General features: G+C 41.3%; 1 protein-coding gene and 1 long non-coding RNA gene across 4 annotated transcripts in view; one reads left to right on the top strand and one right to left on the bottom strand.

Annotated features, from left to right (window-relative positions):
- The window catches only part of LOC149789034 (uncharacterized), an 86,288-nt gene extending 74,439 nt beyond the window's left edge, over positions 1–11,849 (bottom strand). Inside the window, exon 1 of one of the 3 annotated variants that reach the window (XM_089975210.1) lies at positions 11,831–11,849. Coding sequence is in view for 2 of the 3 variants with exons in the window: in XM_089975208.1 (XP_089831334.1) it covers positions 8,882–8,951 (70 nt within the window). In the remaining variant the exon portion in view is untranslated. Of the gene's footprint in view, positions 1–8,881; positions 9,114–11,830 lie in introns of those variants that run through there. The other 2 variants (XM_089975208.1, XM_089975209.1) reach the window with 2 other exon arrangements.
- Positions 9,031–25,909, top strand: part of LOC149789035 (uncharacterized) — a 29,495-nt gene continuing 12,616 nt past the window's right edge. The window contains exons 1-2 of the long non-coding RNA XR_016424289.1: positions 9,031–9,146; positions 9,865–9,945. This is a non-coding gene — a long non-coding RNA (uncharacterized LOC149789035). The remainder of the gene's footprint in view (positions 9,147–9,864; positions 9,946–25,909) is intronic.

The following is a 25,909-nucleotide window of genomic DNA, read 5'->3' on the forward strand; positions in this document are numbered from 1 at the left end:
GTGAGACAATTAGTTAAACAAGAAACTCTAATTCTGTGGCCCCATCTTTTACTTATCAAGACTAGTTCTGTGGGGTTTCGCGCCAATTTTCAACGCACGATCAGCTAAATATAGCGCTGATTTATGAAGAAAGCAAAACATCTTTATTACTGAACTTATTTAAAAACAAAAACGACTCATTTACCTTTATCTAGGACGTGGATGCCCGTAAACACAAACACGTAAACGGACGCTAGATCAATCGCTATGTCGAGCTTCCGCCAAAGCGGGCTCAAAAAAAATATAAGCGAAAAAGTTGAACGCAGACAAAAAATAGAGCCTAGATTTGACTAATCAATGAAGATTTGATTCTTTATAACATCCATCTTTATACAATTTGATAATGTCATTGGGTATTGCCGCCGATTTGCATCGCTATACGTATCGCGAAAATTGCCCTCTGTTCATTATTTATCACGTCAGTATCGCATACAAATTCACTGAAAAAATTATGCAAGTGAGTCCATATTAAAAAAACAGATCTCGTCTATCATTGTGGGATGTGCTAAATTCCTAGACAAACCAACTAAATTTATTTTTATTTGCGCCTTTCTTTTAAATCATCACTGAACACTGATTAGATTACAAAACATATTTTTAAAACCGATCCAATTAAGCCGAAATGGCGCACTCTGTGAGTTATCATTTACGAAAAAATTAAATAATATAACTCAAGTTCTCGAAACAAAACATATAATGTACTTTTCATTTTCTGGCCGAAATATAACTGTTATGTATCTGATACTGACATATTGAAATAACTAAGCTGGAGAAAAAGATATATCGTCATAGTGGCGATACAGTGAAGTGGAAACAATGTATTTCTTTATTGGTTACAAAGAGTGTTTAGTAAGTTGTTGTTGTTGTTGTTATGGGGTTTAACGCCATATTTCAGCACACGATAGGCTATGCATGGCGGCCAGTATTAATGGTGGAGGAAGAACCCGGGAAAACCCCGGGAAGAACCACCGACCCACGAGAAGCTACTGGCGAGCTTTCTCACATACCCACGTTAGCCGAATCCTAGACTTGAACCCACGCAGACAGGTGAGATGGCAGTGATCCATAACGGAGAGCGCTTTAGACCACTCGGCCACTCGGGGCCCCTAAGTTTAGCAAGTAGATATACTTTAGTGGACAGACGGAAACAGTTTTTAAATTTGTTAATCCTTTACTGATTATGAATCGTCGTGGGTTTCATGCTGAATTTTTTGCTTGTTTATCCTTACATATATATAAAAGGGATATTTTTGCCCCCATCCCGCTTAGCCTGGGTGGTGAACGGTTGGGGGGGGGGGGGCGTCGGAACGACTGTCAGCAGTTTGGATGGCCCCATTTGTCTGAATGACGATAGTCAATAGGACGAGGGGGGGGGGGTACAGTTGCCGCTTGAAAACGTCTGGTTGTTGGGCCGGCCGAGATTTACTCCATCCCAACAATCATTTTGCCTTAAATATGTTGAATATCCGACCTTTCTGTTGGCGAATGTGCCCTTAAATAGTCCAGCACAAGACTCTAAATATGACGGTCATCTAGTTTAATTCTGAGAGAACTTTACAACGTTCTGTAGTTGTTGTCTTGGGTTTAACGCCATTTTTTCAGCGCATGACAAGCTATATATGGCGCACAGTAAGTCCGGGAAGAACCCGCGAAAACGATGGTAAGAACCACCGACCCATGGGAAGCTAGTGGCAAGCCTTCTCACTTACCCACATTAGTCGAGTCTGAGACTCGAACCCACATGGACGATTTGAGATGTCAGTGATCGGTAAAGGCGAGCGCTTTAGACCACTAGGCTGTTTGCAATCCTACACTAACATTATTGCCTGCGATTTAGTATTTTATTGCCGTGAATACGCATACATTCTTTATAGTGTCTGGTCTTGGTTCAACTGTAAACTCTTAAATCAGAACTGCATATAGTTTCTTTGTTTCCTTTTAATAATATCCTATTCATCGGAAATATCTGTCCACCTCGGTCTTTTCCGCATATTCATTAACTTCCTTTTAAGAAATCAATATTTAAATGGAACGGTGGAGAATATATAGGTTGTTTGGAAGGACCATGCCATGGCGGCGCGGTCTTATGGGAAATAATCACATCCCATACTAGAGATGAGCTAGGAATAGGTTTTGCGTGAGAAACCTGTTGTTTCAACGGTTCAAACGACAATACACAACTTACCAGCGAGATTTTCATTAGTTCCACGCAAGCATCAGCTCTTCCGGGCGCTATTCGAGGTTCGAATGCCACTTCGTCGATTATAACCGAAGTGTAATCCTTGTGTGGCGCAGCATGTGTTTCATTTTTCATGTTTGTGTATTTATCGACTTCGTTTATTATAGTTCGAACTCTTCGACTCTCGCGTATCGCGTTAGATTTGTGATCTTCAATTGTGCTGAGTTTTGTTTAAGGTTATACGCGTATTTCATCGTACTTTGTAGCTTTCACGGATAGTCGGCGGCTGATAAAATTCACGGCTGTTTTAGTCATACAAAAGTTGTTAGTGTGATGTCAATAGCATCCATCGCGCTTAATACGTACCTGCAAATTTTGTAGTGTACCCTTGTCATAAAAAAGATTTCAGCTTCACTGATCCTTTTCAGCTGAAAATTTTCTGTGTCTTGAATTTTTGGATATGTCAACATGATAATCCCTCTAAAAGCAGCGTGAAATTAAAATGTAGTGTGTGTGTGTGTGTGTGTGTGTGACCTATTTACGGACCCATCCATTTAACTAATTGTCTTTACTTAAAGGCAAGTCAGAGGCCCAAGTCAGAGAAAATTATTGTTTCTCTAATATCACCAGATTTACAAATAATAATAAGAAAGGAGGTACTGTGCAATTAAGCCGAAAGCTCTGCGACGATTCGGCTTTTGTCCGAGTACTGTGATTCTTTTTTATATATATAAAAAACTCGTGTGTTGTCATTGCGACTAGTGATTAAAAGATTTGGTTACTCCAACGAAAATGACACCGATGTGAGTTTATTTCCAAACACCACGTCACTCTCGCAGTAGCAATCACGCCCGATATGCACAAGAGGGCAGTACTTTAGGCTGCTGTTTCGATAGCGATATGCAGTTAATATTAGCCCTTCACCGGTTGGATTAGGGTGCTTTGGGCGGCCCTAGTGTTCCATCTCTATCTGCTTTGTGTTCTTCTTCTATCCTTATCTCAACCGGTATGTGTTAACCCCAAGGAGGCGCAGGTAATCTTAACATCAGTTTTGTGTATTCCTTACCGATCTTGTGCTCTTGTTTTGCGAACTGCACCGATACTCCGTCTTTCTTGAAATCTTTTTTGCGAGATGCACCGATATTCGGTCTTTCTAGTCAATCTCAGAACTGGCTGGGGGTGTGCGTTAATCTCAGCGACAGTAACCTGATGCATTCAGTGCAGACCTCCCGCTAACCAACGTGATACTGCTGACCGTTAAGTACATGACCGCAATATCAGGTACGCACTGATGACCTCAAACACGGTAGACTAATGATGGTTACCGATTAACCCAAAGGTATCGGCTACGGGAAATCAACATTTCCAAGTTGAAAATGAATGCGGCGGACCAAAAGAGACGACAGTACGTACTAACCGCATCACTGTTGGTGCGTCTGGCACCCAGTTAGTGACAAACTTTAGTGTATACGCATCATGAAGGTCGACGGGGTCAGTTGCCTTTTCTGATTAAGTTCTTCTTCACCACCAGCGGGCCGCTCTTTTGTAGCGCTGGCCTTTGAGACCTCCAAGGCATCACCAGCGTCAATATAATATTTTATATTTTCCACCGATATACCACCATCGCATAGTGCACTATTGGCGTCAAAGACTTCAACGTGTTTGGCTACAAGACCTAGTGGCTTGGTGAGGATCCGAATGACGTCCACGTCCGATCTTTTTAGGTCTCCCATGTCATCGGAAAACACGATCAGGTTATTTACGTCTGCGTTAACAGCACCATTCAAAAAGGCTGTGAGGTCGGCCTTGGATGCATACTGGGAAAGATCACTCTGTGAGGTGCAGGCGCTTGAAATAGCAGAGCGTTCATATACGTATTCATGTATGGTCTTTGTGGTTACACAAAGCCAAAATTGTCCGTTGCCTCCAATTAGCACGGGCGCTTTTTGTAAGCTCAAGCAGATTAAAAATGAGTCTTTATGATTGTACAATATCGTCGAATAAGTTCAGCTGCCAGTGTGAAAAATCGGAGTTTCAGAAGCTGAAATATATACGCGGTAAATGCAAAAGGCAACAGTAGGTGTGGGAATGATACTGCACATACGGGCCCATAATGGGTTAATAGGAACATTGGGCGCACACAAAGTCGTCCACAATTTATCGTCCAGTGTTTCGTAATCAGTTGGATGTCCGTCCAGTCGAAATTGAATGATGAGCTTTGAAATGTCAAGCCGTCCAGTCAAGTAGCATGTCCATATCATTTTTACATTTGTTGGAAAATAACTCTTTGTGTCAAAGCATTCCCTTTTTTCATTTCGATCGGCACATTCACTACTTTATGGATGAACTTAGAACATTCTTTAAATATGAAGCCGTTATCGCTATAATTTGAGAGGACCGTTCATGTGGCCTAGTAGTTAGAGCGTATGCCTCGGATGCGGGTTCGAACCACGGCCGAGTCATACCAAGACTTGTACAAAGATACTAGCAGCTGACTCACTAGACGCTCAGAATTAAGAGATTAGTGTTAGGACTGGTCGTCCTCGTGTAAGGATAATGTGACTGGATGGGACATCGTCATACATGTCTGCGGCACGGTGCCTTAGTGCCGAAATCGGGCAATATTGCTGAAAAATTGTTAAAGCTACGTTAAAAATCAAAATCATAAGCAAACACACACAAACATCACTTGAGAGTGTATATCTTTATATTGACTGAACATTTGTGCAAACGAAAGATTTACTGTATTGCAAAGTGTAAGTATTAAGCGTGCCACCATCTTAAGTGCATATGTATATACTTGCCGATGGCTGCTCGGTAATGGAAACGAAAATTCATCATAGTTGAAATAATACCAGTAAACGTCTACTTAAAACACTCTCAATTTAACCAATAATACATCCCAATGAACCATTCATTTACAAAATGATATGGCAGTGGAAAACGTCAGCATAGCCTCTGCCGGCTTAATTGGGCCCTGTAAGCCTAAAGTAATGATGCAATAAATGTGACCAAAATTCTAAAGTCACCTAAAAGTAATTTAAAAAAAAAAACCAACAAGAAAACTGAAATAAGAAATATATTTAAAGAAATGGGGGAGGGGGGCTGGCCCAAAACAAAATTATTTCTTTTTTAGTTTCATACTTTTAAGCGTCTGTATAATTTTTTGACTGTCAAAGATGTGAAAACAAACATTTATAATAATACTAGCAAATGAGCAAAGTATGTCACAGTGACTTTTTTCTAGACATTGTCATATATGATCCTAGAGAGGCATCATAGGCCGATATATCAGCCCCACACCTATACACTAAAATGGCAATGTTTACGGCAACCCCACACCTATGCATCATACTGACTGAAGATTTATGGCAGCCCCACACCTATACATTATACTGAATTAAGATTTAGGGCAGCCCCACACCTACACATCATACTGACTGAATGTTTAGGGCAGCCCCACACCCCTACATCATACTGACTTTAGGGCAGCCCCACACTTCGAACATCACACTAACTTAATGTTTAGGACAACACCACACCAACACATCATACTGACTTAAGATTTAGGACAACCCCACAACAATACATCATACTGACTTTAGATTTAGGGCAGCCCCACACCAACACATCATAATGACTTAATGTTGAGGGCAGTCCCACACATATGCATCTTACTGAATGAAGACTTATGGTAGCCCCACAACTATACATCATTTTGACTGAAGATTTAGGAGAGCCCCACACCTACACATCATACTGACTGAATGTTTATGGTGGCAGCCCAACACCTACACATCATACTGACTGAAGATGTAGGACACCCCCACACCAATACAACATACTAAGTGAATATCTAGGACAGCCCCACACCTATACATCATACTGATTTAATGTTTAAGACAGCCCAACACATACATAATATGACTTAATGTTTAGGACAGCCACACACCTATACATAATACATGTACTGACAAACTTTATGGCAGCCCCACGCTAATACATCATACTGACTTGATGTTTAGGACAGCCCACACCTATACATAATACTGACTTAAACTTTATGGCAGCCCCACGCCAATACATCATACTGACTTGATGTTTAGGACAGCCCCACACATATACATACTACTACTTTATATTTAGGACAGGCGAACACTTATACAGCATACTGACTGAAGATTTAGGGCGGCCCCATATCTATACACCATACTGACTTAATGTTCAGAGCAGCCCCACACCTATACGTAATACTGACTTAATGTTTAGGACAGCCTCATACCTATACAGCATACTGACTGAAGATTTTGGGAAGCCCCACACCCATACATAATACTGTCTGAAGGTTTAGGGCAGCCCCACACCTATACATCATACTGACTTAATGTTTAGGGCAGACCCACACCTATACATCATAATGACTGAAAATTCGGGGCAGACCCACACCTATACATCATATTGACTGAAAATTCGGGGCAGCCCCACACCTACATCATAATGACTGAAAATTCCTGGCAGCCCCACACCTATACATCATACTGACTTAATGTTTAGGGCAGACCCAGACATATACATCATAATGACTGAAAATTCGGGGCAGGCCCCACACCTATACATCATACTGACTGAAGGTTATGGGTTTCACAGCATGTATCAGCTATTAACGACGGTGCTCAAGCACTCAGATTAGACAAGCGCAGTTTTATATAATATGCCATTATTCCAAGTAAAAAGACAAATGCATACACTTAACCAGTTTGTTATAACTTATATAATGTGTTGTTAGCCTGTGAAACAATATACAGATGGGCAATGACTGGTAAAGCATTGCGTCTTGTAAGTTAACCTTTTTCCGCACCGATGAGTGCAAGGGTTAAGTAATTCATGAACAAATTGTTTTCCTTGCCATGCAAGATAAATTATTTCGCTAGTTATTGTTATCTGCTACAGTACAAGAGAATAAAACCAATTAGTGTCGATGCGGAACACAATTATTACGGATGGGATCATGTTGGATTCCTTAAGGTGTAAACATGTGAAAAGGATATCGTTCGGATGCAAACATCTCTTTCAACGAAATAATGACATCACCGAGGCATGCGCAGATCTGTCGCAGTCAATACCGTCATTATCGAGGACAAGCAGCGATACTGTTAGTAGTAGCTGTGGTAGTAGTTGGAAGCAAAAATAGTAACAGCAGACGTTACAGTAAAAGCTGCAGCAACATCATGATATGTCAAAATATTTTTATATTTCATCCTCGGCACGCAGTCCTTTCAGAATGTTAGTGCAAGTGATTGATTCATTGAAACCGAACTTTTCATCATTATTGTTGTTTTGTGATATATATATATATATATATATATATATATATATATATATATATATATATATATATATATATATATAGTATAATAATAATGTTATAATAATAGTACTTCTCTCTCTCTCTCTCTCTCTCTACATATATGTGTGTGGTGTTGTTGTTGCTCTTGGTTCAATGCCATTGTACACTACACGCAATGCATGGCGGCCAGTATAAATGTAGAAAGAGAACGGGAAACCCTGGTAAAAACCACAGACCCACGAGAAGCTAACGGCAAGCTTTCTCACATACCCACATTAGCCTAACCCGAGACTCGAATATACAATACTTGCAAACCGTAAAGAAAATGATGGGCAAAACGGGAGTGGATTTGGAGTGGCAATCTCACCCTATTTCGGAGTGGCAAGCCCAGCCGGTACAACTTATCATTGGGCCCTGCATGGTCCTTAGTGGTCAGTTGATTGCACTATAACCATGTTATTCTAATCAAATATGTACGGTATCTATCCGGGAGCAATTTCATTGATACTCTCCGGATATTATTTATATTTTAGTAACTTTGAATGTAAGTGTTGTAAATGCAACTACAACACACACGCGCATACTCGATGATAACGTTATAATGCGTACACCACACACTATCCTTCTCCTAGATAAACTGTACAATTAATCCATGCCCGTTGTACACTAGTTTTTCGAGTGTGCTCTAAAATCCCACGAGGCAAATTCAGCAGTAACACATTGGGTATTGTTCAAAGTCAGTATCATTTACAAAAGCATTGTGTACCGTGAATGAATAACAACAGGGGGTATTTTTCTGCAATATATACAAGAAGATAAGCTACGAGGGATTCCCCAATACCCACCCCCAACCCATCAGTATAGATTTTTCTGTCAATTTAAGATTACCCCTTGGTTGATTTGATCCCACCACACCAAGCCACCAAACCCTTTAGACCATAGACCTTAATGATCCCCGTCCAAGCCCCACCCCTTTCGGGTAATAATGCAAAACCCTTACTAATCTTCGAGCTCCCAAGGCACTTTTAAGTTACGTTTCGTCCCGACCGTTGAAATTTTGCGCCGTGAAGCTCGTTGCAAATTTGCATTATCTTTTCGTATATATTGTTCCAGTGAAGATCTGTGATAAATATGTTCCGATAAATCGGCTGCAAAATCTGTATTACATGTTAGGGGCCTGACTTATCGGACTAGAGCACATGCTTTAGACCATGTTGTGTCGAGACGCCTATATGAGTCATGGGTCAGGATTATAGACACATACCGCATGTAAATAAAAATCTACAGGTCAGTAAATATATAACATGTATACTTACATTGTAGGGCGTACTCGGCATATTCGCTCTCGTCAATAGCTATAGCTACCACTCTCTTTCCTTCTGACATGATATGTGTAGTGAAACCACTTCCTGCTTTTTCCTTTACAACAGTGAATGCGTTACTATTACGTTGTTTAAGTACGCGCTGGTTGGTAAGCGCCCACTGATGGAAAAGTTCTAAACACGGTTCAGATATTGACTTTTCATTGTGGGTCAAGTCTGGTTCAATATGACTGGCGTGAGCTAAACTCAGATTGAAAGAGTACGTAATGCACGGATACTAATATCGTAAATTAAATCTATTTAAAAGGCAACGAATTTTTGTGATATCTAAGTTGTGTGTTGCGTCATAATTATATCAGGCCATTGGGGTCAAAATATGCGACTGATATGTGTGTGTGTGTGATCTGGATTTTTAACGTAGCTTTAACAATTTTTCAGTCATATCGCTACGATGTCTGCAGTGTGACAGTTTATAGTGATGTCTAGCACTGGGGCATCATGCCGCAGACATGTAGCATGATGTCCCACCCAGTCAGATTATTCTGACACCAGGCCGACCAGTTCTAACACTAACCTCTTAATGCTGAGCGCCAACCTTGGCAGCTGTTAGTACCATTTTTGTAAGTCTTTTGTATGACTCGACCGGGGATCGAACCCACGACCTCCCGCATCCGAGGCGGACGCTCTAACCACTAGGCCACCGGAGCGGTTGCGACTGATATGCAATCGAATTGTTAGATTATAATAATTTGATGACTTAAAAACTGAAAGATTGTGTTACCCAAAAGACTGTTTATTCCTAAGCTGTTTAAATTAAAAAAGAAAAGGCACAACAAGTTCATTGTTAGATTTATTCTTTCATCTCTTATTTATATATATATATATATATATATATATATATATATATATATATATATATATATATATATATATATTTATATTATTATTATTATTATTATTATTATTATTATTTTCAGTTTCTAAAAGTCAGCGATAGCAATGTCATGAATGTTACGTAGTACACCGGATTGAGAGAGCTTCAAAGTACATCATTATTGGTACGTACAGTTGAAACCATTAAAAAATCAAAATAAAGGTAAATTCCTCTCGATGTAAAAGAGCTGCTGAAAAATATTGTTTTAAAAAAAATCACCGACCAAGACATTTTCTATGCACAAAGAAGCCAAAATAAACAGATTGGTATTCAAATAATTATTATAATGGAAGAAAAAAGATTTTGATTACACTTATTATAATGAAGAAGAAAAAAAAGAGTATAATTTACCTTGTTTGAAAGGCAGTAGTTACTGTATTGATCATTTCACGCACTGGGTAACATGCCTTGATAACTGGTCATTTTTGGATCTTTGCCAAGCATATACTTGGGGTTAAACAGATTTAAAAAAAAAATTGCTCATTTTTGTCGAAACAGTTAGGATAGTCAATTTCTAATGGACGAAAACAGTGTTTGAAGTTTCTAATTTGCCCAAAATGATGATATGCGTGCTAAAATTAATTAGTTTATGAATTATATTGATTTATTCCTCACTGCCTCTTACAGCCATCATACATTTTAGCAGTCTATTGATAGTGATAGTGCTGTTACGTCATCCCGGCCGACTGTGAAAAGCATACTAAAATTTGTTTATACATAATTATTTCTCAGGCAAAGAATATTTTCTAATACAAAATGTTCTACGATGGCTGACATATGTACAAAATTAATACCATAAATACGTATTATAATAGCGATATTAAAAGGATATAATGAGAGAAAAGAAAGAAAGAAGGTAGAAGAGAGATTTAAATCTTATATCCTTGTTACGGAAAAGAAATTAAAGCATTGTTGTCATCCAACCGTTGCGTTGGATAGTTTTAAAATATTGTAACAGTACCAACCGTATAATTTGATTGTTTCTCTTTCGCTAGTTTGGGATTTCCCTTTAATGATCAAAATTAAATTAATATTCAGTTCGTTTAGTTCAAGTAATACTATCCGTCTTTGATTTGCATACCTGTAACGTGAAAATAAATCGAATTATTCTGCCAGAGATAAGAGCATCACTTAGACCTAAACTGCACAGATGCTACTCTGGGAGCTGCAATTATTCCTCAGTTCTCTGTGTGTAATTGATAATTTTGTATCACCATGCCAACAGTTTTTGAAAGTATTAAAGTTTGGGAGAAGGGATCGGTTGAACGTAATTTGACGTGATCCCTCTGAAACATTATTGTACAAAATAGTGTACATGATTTCGTATAAGGAACAGTGTCGTAAGAGTTGTGTACACATTGACACTAAATGGCAAGACATGTCTTCGTGTAAATACCATGCAAAAATTTGTCAGTAAACCTGCACTTCTAGGGATTGATCATGAACTATTTTACTTTTATATAAGTATGAATTTAAAAAAAAAAAACAAAAAAAAACGCTGTGCAAACTGTAAGATCCACGATATTGTCTATGGTTTATTATGAAAATGACAAATGTATCTATTTAACAGGATCATTATTCAGAGAGAGAGAGAGAGTCAGTCCGTTGTTTATAGGCCTCATAAACGCACGAACTCATCAAAACACTCAACGTTACACCGATAAATCGGGGTTGATAAGAGTTGAAAACAAATCTCTTTTTAAGCTTGGGTGGGGTGGGGACTTCTCATGATTACTACTTATTAAAAATCGTTTTTTCAGACAAAAATAAAGCAGTTGTTCTTTATGCTGTTTCTTAAAAAGATATCCTGGATAAATGACAGATAAATAGGCCGCATACAATTTAAATCTATTTGGTCGACATCTTCTTTGGAAATGAACGTTTGTGTGTATGTAACTGTGTCAGTGTGTGTGTGTGTGTGTGTGTGTGTGTGGAGAGAGAGAGAGAGAGAGAGAGAGAGATTATGAATTCCTAGACTGAAATCTTAAAAATAGCACGAATTGACTTACCTTTTGAAACATCTCGTCTGCAACTCACCCAGTTTATGTTTGATTTCTCTGCTGTATTACGGTCTACCCATATTCAGTTCCTTCGACAAACACGCTTACCATCTCTAAAACTCCCAGCACTATAATAAGTTTCAGTTTATTTTCCCCACCCCACCCCAACGTTTCTACTTCAGTCAATGACCGTGACGTATTAATAGGCAGCCTGCAATTTAGACTTAATCTGGCAACGAGAGAGAGAGAGAGAGAGAGAGAGAGAGAGAGAGATGTGATGTGATTTGGATTTTTAACGTAGCTTAAACAATTTTTCAGTCATATCGCTACGATGTCTGCAGTGGGGCATCATGCCGCAAACATGTAGCATGATGTCCCACCCAGTCACATCATCCTGACACCAGGCCGACCAGTCCTAACACTAACTTCTTAATGCTGAGCGTCAAGCGAGGCAGCTGTTAGTACCATTTTTGTAAATCTTTGGTATGACTCGTCCGGGGATCGAACACACGACCTCCCGCATCCGAGGCGGACGCTGTAACCATTAGGCCACCGGAGCGGTGAGAGAGAGAGAGAGAGATACGCAATACTGCAGTTTAGAAAATGGCATGCAATAACCCCATTGCCTTCATTGATGGTGTAAAACAAATATTACGTCAATGTTGCTTCCAGATATTTGACACTTTAATTTTGTACGCGAATGTCGGGAAAAAATTATGCCCAGTGATCGGGGAAAAATCATGAAATTATTATTTCGGTTACTAAAGGTATAAACAAAAAAAGATAAAAAGGGCGGAGCCAATCATATTGCTGGAAACCGTAACGATGAAAAGAAAAATTGAATTATTAGTTGATTTACATCATTTAATATGTGTGGTTCATCGTTGGTAGTATCTATATCATCGCAATGGAATCAACCCAGTACTTTTTAAATGAAGGAAGCAATGACTACATTTGAAGAAAAAAATGTTCGAATAAATATATAAGTAGTGACTAGGGTCACCCTAGCGTCAATGGGAATTAGCATTACAGACCCCCCCCCCCCCGGGTCACTCTAGCGTCAAGGGAAAATTAACATGGAGAAAAATCGTGGGTCACTCTAGCGTCAAGAGGAATTTAACATGGAGAAAAACCCTGGGTCACTCTAGCGTCAAGGGGAATTGAAAATTGGGGAATAAAGTGTGGGTCTATCTAGGGACAAGGGGGAATTGAACATGGGATTTTTTTTTTAAAAAATAAAAAATAAAAATAAAAATAAAAAATAAAAATAGAAAAAGGGTAGGCAATTGAAAGTCATTCTCTTTTCGAGAAATATGGGTGGCCCTGAAAAGGGCCTTTGGGTTTCTTCTTCTAACTCCTCCACTTCCTCCACCAAGTCCTCACTTTTTCCATTATTCCTTTCTTCTTCTTTTTCTCCTCTGGCATGCAGTCTGGATGGCCCAAGGCTCTAAACTTTTCCTGGACTTTGATCCAATTCTGATTTAGCCTTTCAAAATCAGCCTGTTTCTTTTTGTTTTCCTTATCTTTTCTTTCTTTATTCCATCTCTCTTTAATCTTCTTTACCTCTACCTCCATCACTTTTCTCATCAACTCCTCTCCTTTCCTCAGTCTTTCCTGACCTCTCTCCACAAAAGAGCACTCTGTCCCATGTGACATTTTTTCAAGAAAGCACCTGACTTTGCTTGCATTGTCAAGTGCTTCCTTTAGGCTTCCCACTCTGACATAGGTGGGATTTATCATACCTCTCAATCTCTTTTCCTCCTGTTCTATCATTTCTGCTATCACTTCTTTTGCTACGTTTAGGCATTTAGCGTAGTCCAGATACTCTGCTATCTTCCATTCTTTTTCTAGTCTCTCCACTACATAGATACCATCCATTATCCAATTGTATATATGTACCAGATTGTTGAACAACTCACTTGCAACCACCATCTTCGTTTTTATTATTCCGTAGAATGGTTCAAACATCAAACCTTGTGGGTTCTTATAGTGAAAGCGCGGACGTGATGGAAAACATCCCCCTAAAACATAAAATTGATATTACCTAGATCATGACCAAACATCGCGCGGACGTGAAGGAAAACATCCACCCATACTTTTCTCATTTCATATAATATACTATCCACATAAGTGAAGCAACATTTAACAAACCCCAAATCTACTATTTACACACGCAAATCATTAAAACGAAATCCATAATTTACTATCCACACAATCGTACGGGAGCGGTTACAAAACCCAAACTATACTCTCTACATACGCTAAGAAACAATAAACAAATCCATAATCTACTATCCACACAATCGTACGTGAGAGCTTACAAACACAAACACACAAACACAAACACATACCCTCACACTAAAAAGAGTCAGTGTTTATATTCACACTACTCTACCTTCACACATTGGCAAATTGATTGTTATTTCTTTTCTAGAGTATTGGGTAGCCCTGAAAAGGGCTGTTGGTTTTTTTTGAACTCCAGATGCACCTATCTAATGATGGCACCTTCCTGGCCTGGCGCCACACACGCATCTTCTTCCCCAGTCTCCTTTCACCTTTCTTCTTGGGAGTGCAGAGGCGGGATATGTGGCTTCAGAATACCAATTTTCTCTCTCTGGGATTCTGAAATTTCCTCTCTCCTCTTCTTTGTTTCTTCTCTCCTCCTCTTCTTTTCTTCTTTCCTCCTCCTCCTCCTCTTTCATTCTTGCTTCTTCGACAATGGCCTCCGCGGCCAGTTCATTTAGTATGCGCCTGGCATATTCCAGGTGCATTTGGAGTTCTAGCAGTTTCACAATTCTGGTATTCATTGTTTTGTCAACGAATGAACAGGGTAGCTAGACTGTCCAGCGAGTTTTAATTTATAGTGAAAGCGCGGACGTGAAGGAAAACATCCCCTAAAAACATAAAATTGATCTTACCTAGATCATGATCAAAAAACAACGCGCGGACCTAAAAGAAACACTCACTCACTTTTTTATACTGCTCATCACTATTCTAAAAAAATTTTCATTAACCACTTCAATAGACTATTCACATACGCAAAGCAATACAATCAAACCCCCAAATCTACTCTCGCCACACCTCAAACAGCCAAAAAAAACATCATCTTAATCTACAATCCTCACAAACATACGTGAGCACTTACAAACACACAATCTTATACACAAACACATACCCTCACATTTTTAAAAAAAAAGAGTTGGTGTTTATATTCACACTACTCTTCCTTCACATTGGCAAATTGATGGTTATTTCTTTTCTTGAGTATTGGGTAGCCCTGAAAAGGGCTGTTTTTTTGTTTGCTATGGCAATCTTTTAGTTTCTAAGAATGCGATGTCCTCTGAGGATAGACTTTCTGGCGATAGGTCTGCTTCTTCGGAAAGAGAAGAAGAACTCTTTGGTGTCGATACGACAATCGACAAAGCCTCTGTCAGGTTCAGGTTGCTGCTGCTGCTGCTGCTGTTGTTGTTGTTGTTGTTGCTGTTGCTGCTGTCTCTGAAGTCTGTACTTCTCTGTCCATTCTTCTTTCTCCCTGTTCACTTCTTCTCTGAAGAGCTCTTCTATCAGGTCTTCAGTGACTTTTAACATTCTCACATTCTCTATCTCTTCTGGCTTCGGTATCAGACTGTGTCTGACCCTATGCAAATTCACGTAGGCTTCGTTTAGCTTAGCTAGTTTGGAGCACATCTTCGTAGGAGGATGAGTCGACAATGGATGGTTAGACTGGAAACTTCCCCGGTTCTTAAAGTCAAAGCGCGGACGTGAAGGAAAACATCCCTCCACGGTTTTCGAGCCGCAACGTTCAATGAGTGTCATGAGAGGGATAGTAAGAAATTAAAGAGCATGAATCCAACATTCTTATAGTCCAACAAAAGACAAAGGCATTTTTTTTCAAAACAACATTTTTATTCAAAAGTCACTTAACACTAAACAACAACTCTAACATTTTTTTAACAATAATCCAACACTATAACATCAAACATTTTTTTTCAAATCACAAATATTTTTTCTCAATTCATTCTCTACTTTAAACAGGGCTGACAACGTTGTGAATGAAATTGTGATTTCCACTGTTGGAAATCATTAGGCCATTGATGGACACTACGTTTCCTAGCTTGAGACAAAAGATAAGCATACTGGTCACAAAACCATTGATCTACTTTCACATCGTTTCTAGAAGAAGAACGAGGATCAAAATGAGTCACTAAATGTTCTAAGGAATAGCCCAGGCTGCGATGATGCAGAAAATACACACAATACTGTCCACACACCAAGGAATCTGTGCCTTGTAATTTCACATTATTGAATCGGGTGGTCTGAGCATTTCTTCTCATAAAGTCGATGATATCGTCTTCCAAAGGGGGCAATCCGTACGAATCGAAATATTCCACACATCCTTCTTGAGGAAAGTAAACGGCTACCCAGTGGGTTCCTGGGAGATGACTGTCGTCCGTGTTGATCACGTAAGCTAGATGGTCTTGAGGTTTGCGATGAGGGAGTTCATCTTTAGCACAGACGACAGGATTCCAAGAAGCCGTATACGAACTGTGGTTCAAAAGGTAATAAAGTTCCCAGGTATCCATTTGTGTGGGTTTTTTTCTTCACAGGTAATAATATGTCATCAATTCGATCCTGACTTTTTGCTTGAAAATGTCTGACAAATAACCGTTTCTTCGTTTCGTCTCCTCACTCTGATTCAGGAGAGTTTCGATACGATGGATCTCTTGAGTGGTTAATGGTGGACAAGAATGTTCACGCAAGTCTTTATACCACTGGTGCAACACGTCTTCGTCCGAGATGAGACTCCAAGCTTCGTCCAGATACTCGTCCAATTTTTCTTCTTGACTTAACATCAGGCATTTATCGTGTTGAATTTGACTGGGATGATCGTTTTGACATCCATAGCAATTTTTCTTGATCAATTCCGTCATTTTTTCGGCCAAGTGTTTGGCAAAACAGCAGACTAAATGGGCCTCTTGTTCTGGCCATCTCGACTTCATCATGATCACTTCTTCTTCCACAGTCTCCTCACATTTCATGTCCAAAGTTTCTCCACTAGGTAAAGAGGGATAACAGTCTTCCATGGCTTCTAGTAATCTAGAATGACTTCTCTCAAACTGTTGATTTCTATGGTATTATCGAATTCTGCATACAGGATGACGTTCACCGTTACATCAGGGACTCGGTTTGCAAACTGAATTTCCACACGAATTTGGCCAGATTTTATAGGGTGGAAATGTCCCTCGTCGCTGCCTTGGTCTGGAGTGAAATCGAAAGCCCACAAAGCATAGCCTTTTGCATAATCGTCGTACGTAATGCCGTGACTGGTGTTGGTTCCTAACTGTCCCGTGGCTTCGTACAGGGACAAGTACGATCTCAAGTAATTCTTCTTCTCAAAGTCAGGCTCAAAGGGTCGGGTACACAAGGTCTTGCCATCGCGACTGACTTCGATCTTGGACACGCCAAAGTGTTGAAAGTAGAAAGGATTTTTAGCCAAAGCTCCGTTGAAGGCTTCATTCTCGACGATACCAACGATCAAACGTTTGGGTAGCTGTCCTTGGAACAGATGATCTTCGATCATGGATCGCTGTCCCTTGGGAATGGTGAAGGTTTTCACTTCCACGCGTCGGATCGGATACTTAGCGGTCGTTCTGCTCAACGTCTGACTGATGTCGTTACCCACTTTAGGTAACACTTCCACGCGTCGTACGTAGAGCCTGGCTTCCTCGATGACAGTTTTGCAAGCGGTAGTACCTATCAAATGGAAAGTGGCACTACTACGATTCAGTCTCAGGCGAACATTCACCCCGTTCAGCAAATATTTCTCTTGCAACCACATGTCCAAATGCAAACGATCCATTAGTTCTAAACTTGTGTTGGCTTCTATGATTCTGTTTCTTCGTTCTACAAATCCGTCATTGTTGTCTTTGTTAGCATTAGTTTCGAAATTTTCAAACTTGTCAGCTTCGTCAGCTTCCCATAGCACACAGGCATTGAGATGAGTGTTCTTGCCGTCTATTCCGTACGTCAAGAGATTTTCCAGGTACGCTCGATAAGGGTAAGTATCCATGCTGCTGCTGACCAGTTTGTTGTTCAAGTACAAGTCCACTCCACTGAACAAGGAATGCATGAAATTGTTGACGGGAGCTATTACCTCATCGCCATCTAGGGGCGAATTGTCCTCATCGACAACTTTGACTTTCAAGTACAAATAACTGCTATTCAGATCGATGTAATCTTCGGGCTGTCCTTTGATTTCAAACTCGATGGGAGCTGAGGCTGTCAATGAGGAGACGGGGTGAAATTCCACCCACTGGGATTCTTGCATCGTCATCATGGTAGGGGGCATGGCAAACAGATCCAGTTCCGACTTGGAACAAGCGCAAGATTCTCGGTGCATCATTTTTTTCTGTGTTTCAATAATCGAAAACGTCTAAGTCTCGAACGGTTTTTCTTTTCTTGGCCTTTCTAGCTTGAAGTCTGGTGAAAGGGTGTTTTCTTCGTCGTCTCTTTCTGCCTTGTCCTTGCTGAATCCTTGACTCGGTAGCGTGCACGGTATTTATAGGTGTGTCTCGTCGGCCCAAAATGTCTTTGCCCGTTTGCAGCAAGACATTTTTGCCAGCCCTCATGAAGGCTTCTTTAGGGTTTTGTTTGTCGATGATGACATTTTGGAGAAATTCTTTGCCTTGCGTCAGTGCCGCATCTTTCAAGGCGTGCAATCCGCGTGTCACCATCGGTTTCAACACCGGGGCCACCGAACGAAAGGCTGATTTTAACATATCTCCTAAACCATATCCTCGCTGTCGAGCAACCCCTCGGTACACTGGATACATGATTTACGAGTCGTGAGAGAACCGTTTTCGAAAATGGAGTTTCACCGTGACTTTTCCTTTGGTGAATGGAATATTTTGTCCCAAATCTCCTTTTATAGTAATGTTGACCGTGTCCAAATACGACTTGCTGACAGGCAAATAGTGAGGATTGACAAATTCGCGATGGACGTGGTAAGTGTTTCCACCTTCCTCGTCAGCGTTCGTGGCAGAATCCACTTTGAAAGGAATGACACGCAGTAACGGCACGGAGGTGTGTCCCACCACGTTGTATTCCACGACATCGGAATACACGAACATCAAATTCAGTCCTTGATTCAGTTCTACCGGGGTACGAAATAACTTGCTAAAAGTCTCGTTGTCGTAAACGATGAGTAATTCGTTTTTCTTCATCATGGTCATTCTCATGTTTATGTCTCCGCCCAACATGTCAAACAATTCTGGACAAAATAAGAAAGACATGATTTTACCCCCCTCAGGAAATTTCATCAGGAAGCGACGAGCTGTTTTGTGGTATTCCAGGGTGACACTTTTTTTGAAATACTCCAAAGCTTTCAGAAACACGCCATTAAACCTGGTGGCTATGGTGCTGACCAAATGTTGACCACTAAAATAATAGCCTGGGGAAATGAACAAGTGATAGGTGGTGTACTTTTGATTTTGTGCACGAAATTTCTTGTCGTATTTGACATGGGTATCCAACCACTGTTGCATTTGTTCGTCATGAACTTCCACATCAAATTTATTTTGATTGGGAAGGACATTGAGGACTTGGGTCGGGTGAATGATTTCCACTAAAGCCACTTCCCAATGGGCTTCGTGATCTAAGGGGATGGCCTGAGGTAATTTGGCCGTGTAACAGCACAACGTGTTGTGGGGAAACACCTCCATGGAACTGTCACTGGGTAAGGTTAAGTAAAATTGGTTTTGGTGACTCATAATTCCAGAGTTCTGTGGCTGTCCGAGGGGTTACTGGACGTCAGAGGCGTGTCTCCGCCCAAAATGGAGTTCTGGTTGTGATTGTGGTTGGAGTGCTGACTGGCACTGGCACTGGACACAAGGTTCCCGTGGTTCCCGTTCGAGGAGAATTTCAGGGAGGGATTGGGGGGCAGGTAACCGATGCAGCTGCTGAATAAAATGGTGCACAATTGTTTGTCTCCTTGTTGCAAACTCAAATTAGCAATGGCTGCCCCGATGACACAATACACCACGAAGATTTGGCAGAAAAAGACGATTTGCGTTTTAGGCACACGTTCTCCACACCACACCCACAAGGGATGTTTTTGTAAATCTTGCACAGAAGAACTGGGTGAAGGAGGAGTGGTCGACGTAGCTGCGTCTGTGTGAAAGGGCATGATGGTCACTTCTTTTTATAGTCGATGACGTGCGAAGCGTCGATCCAAGAATCAAAACTGGGTGGATATCCTTTCCAACGTACTTTGACTTCTTTGACACGTCGTTTGCCCACTTTACGGGTTCTGCGTTCGAGAATGCTTTCGATGTCGTACACGTCGTCTTCTTTTTTGGTCACACGTTGTAACTCGGGCAAATAAAACGTTCCTTTGAGCACTTCTCCGTTCATGTCTTCCAATTTATAAACGGCAGGATGACGGCTATGCACTCGTCCAGTGACGCGAAACAATTCGGTCGTCCAGTTAGGTAAGTAACCTTTGTCAAAAGTGCGTTTGGTTTTGCCAATGCGCACCCAATCTCCTACGGTCAACTCTCCACTTTTCTTGGGGACAGCCCTCGTCGGAGACGTACCAAACAGACGCTCAAACACCAACACTTCGTTGTCGGGAGTCACCTCTTGCGGGGCACGTCCGATGCTTCGATGGTAAGATTGGTTGTACGCTTGCACCAGGTGTGGTAAGATGTCGATGTACTTCAGAGTGTGGTGATGCGTAAAATATTTCCACATGCGTTCTTTCAAAGTGCGTTGAAAACGTTCCACGATGCTGGCTTTGGTTTCGGAATTCTCGGTGGTAAAAAAATGAATGTCACGTTTCTTTAATTCTTTTTCGAAAGCTTGGTTCAGAAATTCGGTGCCTTTGTCCGTTTGCCATCGAAGAGGGTGACGACCGCTTTGTTTCAACACCCGTTGCAGGGCTCGCACTAACTTGCTGCTCGATTTGGAAGTCAAGGGCACGACCTAGGCAAATTTGGAAAAGACGTCGATGACACAAAACAAATATTTGTAGCCACGATTGTAGCTGGCCAAATGAGAGACATCGGCTAAATCGGCTTGCCATTGATGATCGATGCCTTCCACTCGGGTGCGACTTCTGGCAAACTTGCGTCGAATGGGTTTGTGTTTAGTGTAGGTAGCTTGTTCTTGTAACCATCGTTGCACTTGAGGTAAACGGAGACTTTTCAGTCGAGTTTTGGCAGCACGATACAATGTTTGAACTCCTGCGTAACCTGCAGGATGGGAGGGATCGTAGTAAATGCTGGCTAAGACTTTTTCCATTTTTTGTGTTCATATGTTAATAAGACACCCACTCTTGGAGGATGCTACTCTTTTTCTCTTGGGGTATTTTCTTCGATTGCAATGCTTTGCGTGTGCGACCGGCAATAGGTGTTGAAGAGGAGGAAGTCTGAGCGGGGGATATCGGTTCCTGTTTCACTTCTGTCTTTACTTTCTTTTTCTCTTGTGATGAAGAAGGGGTGGCCATCATCTTTTTAATCCATCCAATTCTGGAGGTAGGTGGTGTTGTTAACTTGCGTAATTTTTCTGGTGGAGTTTGAAACCCTTCTTCTTGTTCTCCTTTTTCTGTCTTGGTCACTGGTAGTGGTGGTACTGGTACTGGTACTGGTACTGGTGATGGTGCTGGACTTTTCATCAAGGTCTTAAAATCTTTCAGAGTGGGTAGAGCTGTTTCGTTTAAAGCTTTCTGGTGAAAGAGTTGCAGTCGTTGCAAGAGTTGACCGTACTTTTGCGATTTTTCTGTTTCGGACAAATCTTGGCGATCCATCAAGGACTGCAATTCGTGTTGTAACTGGGACATCTCGCTCAAATTGGGATTGGGAGGCAAATGCGGGGTGCGTTGTTCTTGCCACCGATGGTATTCCATCCATTGTTTGTAAGGCACTAAAGCTAGTTTTCGTCCTTCCATGGGGTTGTCAGGGGTCGATTCTGAAATCTTGGGACTTCCGAGGGCCTTTTTATCTTGCTCCCACCAGTCCTCCCAATATGGTTCCCAAGACTCCTTTCAGTATGGGACCTAACAAGAGGGGTAAAATGCCTCCAGGTTGGACCAACATCTTCTTTTTTTTGACGAATGGGAATTTTCTTTTGAACCATTTGGCGAAGAACGTGACGATGTTTGCCTAAACATTGTCTCTGGTGTTTGGACAAAGGGATCGTGCCTTTCAAGACGTTCAAACAACATTCGCACACGGTATCGATGACCTCTTTGGAGGCCGATTGAATGAGTTTTTTTCGTAGGGGTGGAGAAGCTTTGGACAGGACAGATAACATGTCTCCATGTTTGACTAAACGTGGTGGTAGTCCTTTCCTTTTCTTTCCTTGGGCTTTTCTGGAGGGTGACATCTCTGAGTCTTCAGAAGCACCAAAAACATTGATACCCCGACTTGGTCACAGGCCTTTTTTATACTGGAACGCGTCGCCACTGATTGTCTTTACGTCGTATCAGTTTGAGGACAGGCATGACACGTCGTGCAGGGGTACGTAACGGACTAAATCGAGCCAGTTCTTGCTTGGACAAATCCAGTAAACTTTGTAACATGCCCGATCTTTCTTGGACTTTGATTTTGGGAGAAGGTACTTTGTGAGCAGCAGCCACTACCGCTAAATTGGAGGGTCCTGCCACTGGGGAAGTTCTTTTTGGGGTCAATAACGGAGAAGTTCTTGGTGTGATCAACGTCTCCAAGTACTCTTCAGTTCTTGGTGTCATCAACGGAGAAGTGGATGAACGTGAGGATGCCGGAGACGCAGTCACTGCCGTGGCAGGTCGTGGTTTGCGAGTGTAAAGTTGCGTCCTGGCCGAAGTGCCTCTCTTGCGACTAGTTTTCTTCTGTGGACTTTTCTTTTTCTGGGGACTTTTTCTCTGTTTCTTTTTCTGGGGGCTTCTTTTCTTTTTCCGGGGTGGTGTCTGGTAAGAGGAGGGTCCCGCCACTGGAGAAGTTCTCCTTGGGGACCTGGTCTTTTTCTTTTTCTTCTTGGGGCTTCGTTGGACTTTTTTCTTGGGGAGAACTTTGGGGGCATTAGGATCCCATCTTAAGAGAGAGCGAATGATGACCCCTCCTAGAGTACCGCTCCCTCCAGGTTTCAAAATGATTTGTTTTTTTGTTTGGGTGTCGATGCGGGGATCGGCCAGTTGGACCAAAGGGACTTTGTTTCGATCGAAAAAGCGTTTGGTTTGATGAGGAATCTGAATGATTCCTTGGAGTAATTGACGTGCCGTCACCGTGAACCATCGTAAGACTTCTTTGAGACTAGCTTCTAAGACACGAGCTCGTGTTTGTGGATCTTTTTCTCGACTGATGCCATACAAGGCACGAATCAATTTGTCGGGAAGATGCGACTGAAGGGACGTCATGTTGACGTTGTGTGAGACAGACGAAAAAGGGTCTGAGGTTTTTATAGATTTTTTATGTGGAGTGAAATTAAGTCGAGGACGGAGACGTGTACAGGACAGGCCCTCCGTCTTGGCACCAGTGGTGAAACAAGTGGGTACGAAATCGCAAATCCTCGGGGGTCGTAGGTTTCAAATCGACGAGTAAATAGGCGTGTGGCATTTGAGTGGCATCGTCGTACACCTGAGTCAGCCAAGGCGTTCCTAACTGTTTGGCTAAGACTTGCATTTGCGATTTATCTCGAGGGCTTTTAAACAAGACCACGTAATGCGCATTGAGACTGATGGTGCGATGGGCTTTACTTTGTTGAAACAAATTTTGGGTGATGTAAACGACACTGGCATTACAGTGATGCCCGTTGCGCGTGAACCACAGTTTAATTTCTTCTTCGTCTTCTCCTAACATGTCGTCGAAAATGACTAAATGGGTTTGACGGGAGTCAGAGACGATGCCGTCGTCTTCTTTAGGAATGCCTTCCACAAACACGATGGAATTCGCCTTGACTTTCTCGCAAGAGGCTGTACGCCGATTGCCACTCTTTGTAACACCACACGATCCGCTGAGGTGGCCTATCGATCAAATGATGTTTATGTTCGATCAAACGTTTGACGAATTCGGTTTTGCCTGAACCGCTAGGTCCGGCAATGAGCATGTTAAAGGGATGGCGAAGATACAAAGCCTCCCAACTGGCACGATCTAAGTGTTCGTCGATGACTTTGACAGTAGAGGAAGAGGGAGCAGAGACAGCAGAGGTGCCATAGTGTGAGAAATGTCACTTGTGACACGAAAACAAACAAGACAAGAGTTTATATACTTTTTTCAGAACACGTTTATTGAATGTTTCAAACATAAATACGAAAGACAAAAATACATAAAAGCCAAAGGCTTAAGTACAAGGATAAAAGGCACATGATAACCATTAACGTGGAATAAACACAAGTGTCTGTACAACATGTTTTGGGTAATGTTCTAACCAGTTCTATAGTAGGGGGTAAGGTCACACAAGTGTCCTCCCGAAAGGGTCTTTCAGGCCTGTCCACGACAGTCCCGTCCTGGGTGATGGGTTCTTCTGGCACCGTCACTAACACGGGTTCAAAAGTAACTTTTTTCCTTGAACAACTCTCGTGCATACTGGGCCACGTCTTGGGTCCAAGCCTCAAAATCCCATTCTTTCCAGGCACGGACATCTGTCCAATGGGGATGTAAGTCACAAGCTACACACACATCGTCATACACGTCTTAGGTAGCTAAAAGTTGACGAATCTTTTTTTCCCGTAGAGGTCGAGAAGTATCCAGATGAAAACGCAAGGCTTTGAGCAAAAGGAGTTTTTCGTGACCATTTAAGGCCATGGGGATGTGGTAAGTACTGTTCGTAAAGAGTCCACAAAGAATCGGCTGGTAAACGAAATCCCAGAAAACAAGTCACTAAGACACACATTACTTGTCGACCCAAATTGAATGGATACAGTTCTTGTAATAATCGATGGTAATGATCCACGGTTTGAATATGGTCATTGAGTTCCTTCCACGGAATCTGTTCAATGACATGTGACATAAGTCGTGGCATGGCAGCCTTTTTTTATATTCTCTTTTTTTCGGATGCAATACACGTACTTTCTAGCCAGAGATCTTCGTTCTCCAGTAGGGAATCTAAATCTTGCATACTGTAACCGAAACGTCAGAGTTTGTCTAGATGTTTCGTCTTCCGCTAAGCAGATTCCACGTAACAAATGTTGGTAATCCTTTAACTTGTCTTCCTCAATGCGTTGCACTAGGTGAATGTCGAAGTAACCAAAATTATGAATATGTCGATCATTGGCGACCTCAAAGTTTTGAACAATGTCTGACCATTGAAACAATTTCTGACGAATCAGTTCTCTTATACCATTCAGGTACCAGTGGTTAAAGATCTGGTGACGTAACGGATGCAATTGTTCTTTACGTTTGACTTGTATTTTCACCAGCTCTCGGTAAATCCTTTCTCTCAACTCCTCAGGCAAGCCCAAAATGTTCTCTTGTAAAGTATCCATAAGTATATACACTGTTTTTGGAATCCTTGGGTGGCGGCCAATAGCCTCGTCTACCTTTGTGCCTGATGTAATATCCACTCATAATCAGTCTTCTTATACTTTGGAACAGAGCATAATTTAAAAACGGTTGCGTTTGCGTTTCACTTGTATTTTGATCAGTTCTCGGTAAATGCGTTCTCTCAACTCCACAGGCAAAGCACGAATGTTCTCTAGCAAAGCATCCATGAATAGGTCATACTAAATCCTCTTTTGTCTGACACAAGACATGTACTGTTTGCACAGACATGGTTTTAATTCACTGTCGAATCTAAATCATTTAGTTACTAATTTACACGTTACAATTAGTTCAGAAGTTTCCTCTTTCACTAAGTCGACATTGCGTAAAAGATGTTGGTAATTCGTTAACTCTTCCTCTGGAATTCGATGCAGTACGTTTACAATGTAGTAGATTGAATCATCCAGAGCAAACCATTCCTTTTTAAAACCAGGGGGTCGTTGATCAATGTCTGTCCAATGGAACACTTTCAACTCAATCAGTCCTTGTATAGCCTTCAGGTACCAGTGGTTCAAACACCGGTGACGTAACGGATGCAATTGTTCTTTACCTTTCACTTGTATTTTCACCAGCT

The sequence above is a fragment of the Sinohyriopsis cumingii genome, chromosome 11 (assembly GCF_028554795.1).
Source record: "Sinohyriopsis cumingii isolate HCF-2022 chromosome 11, ASM2855479v2, whole genome shotgun sequence".
Taxonomy (NCBI): domain Eukaryota; kingdom Metazoa; phylum Mollusca; class Bivalvia; order Unionida; family Unionidae; genus Sinohyriopsis; species Sinohyriopsis cumingii.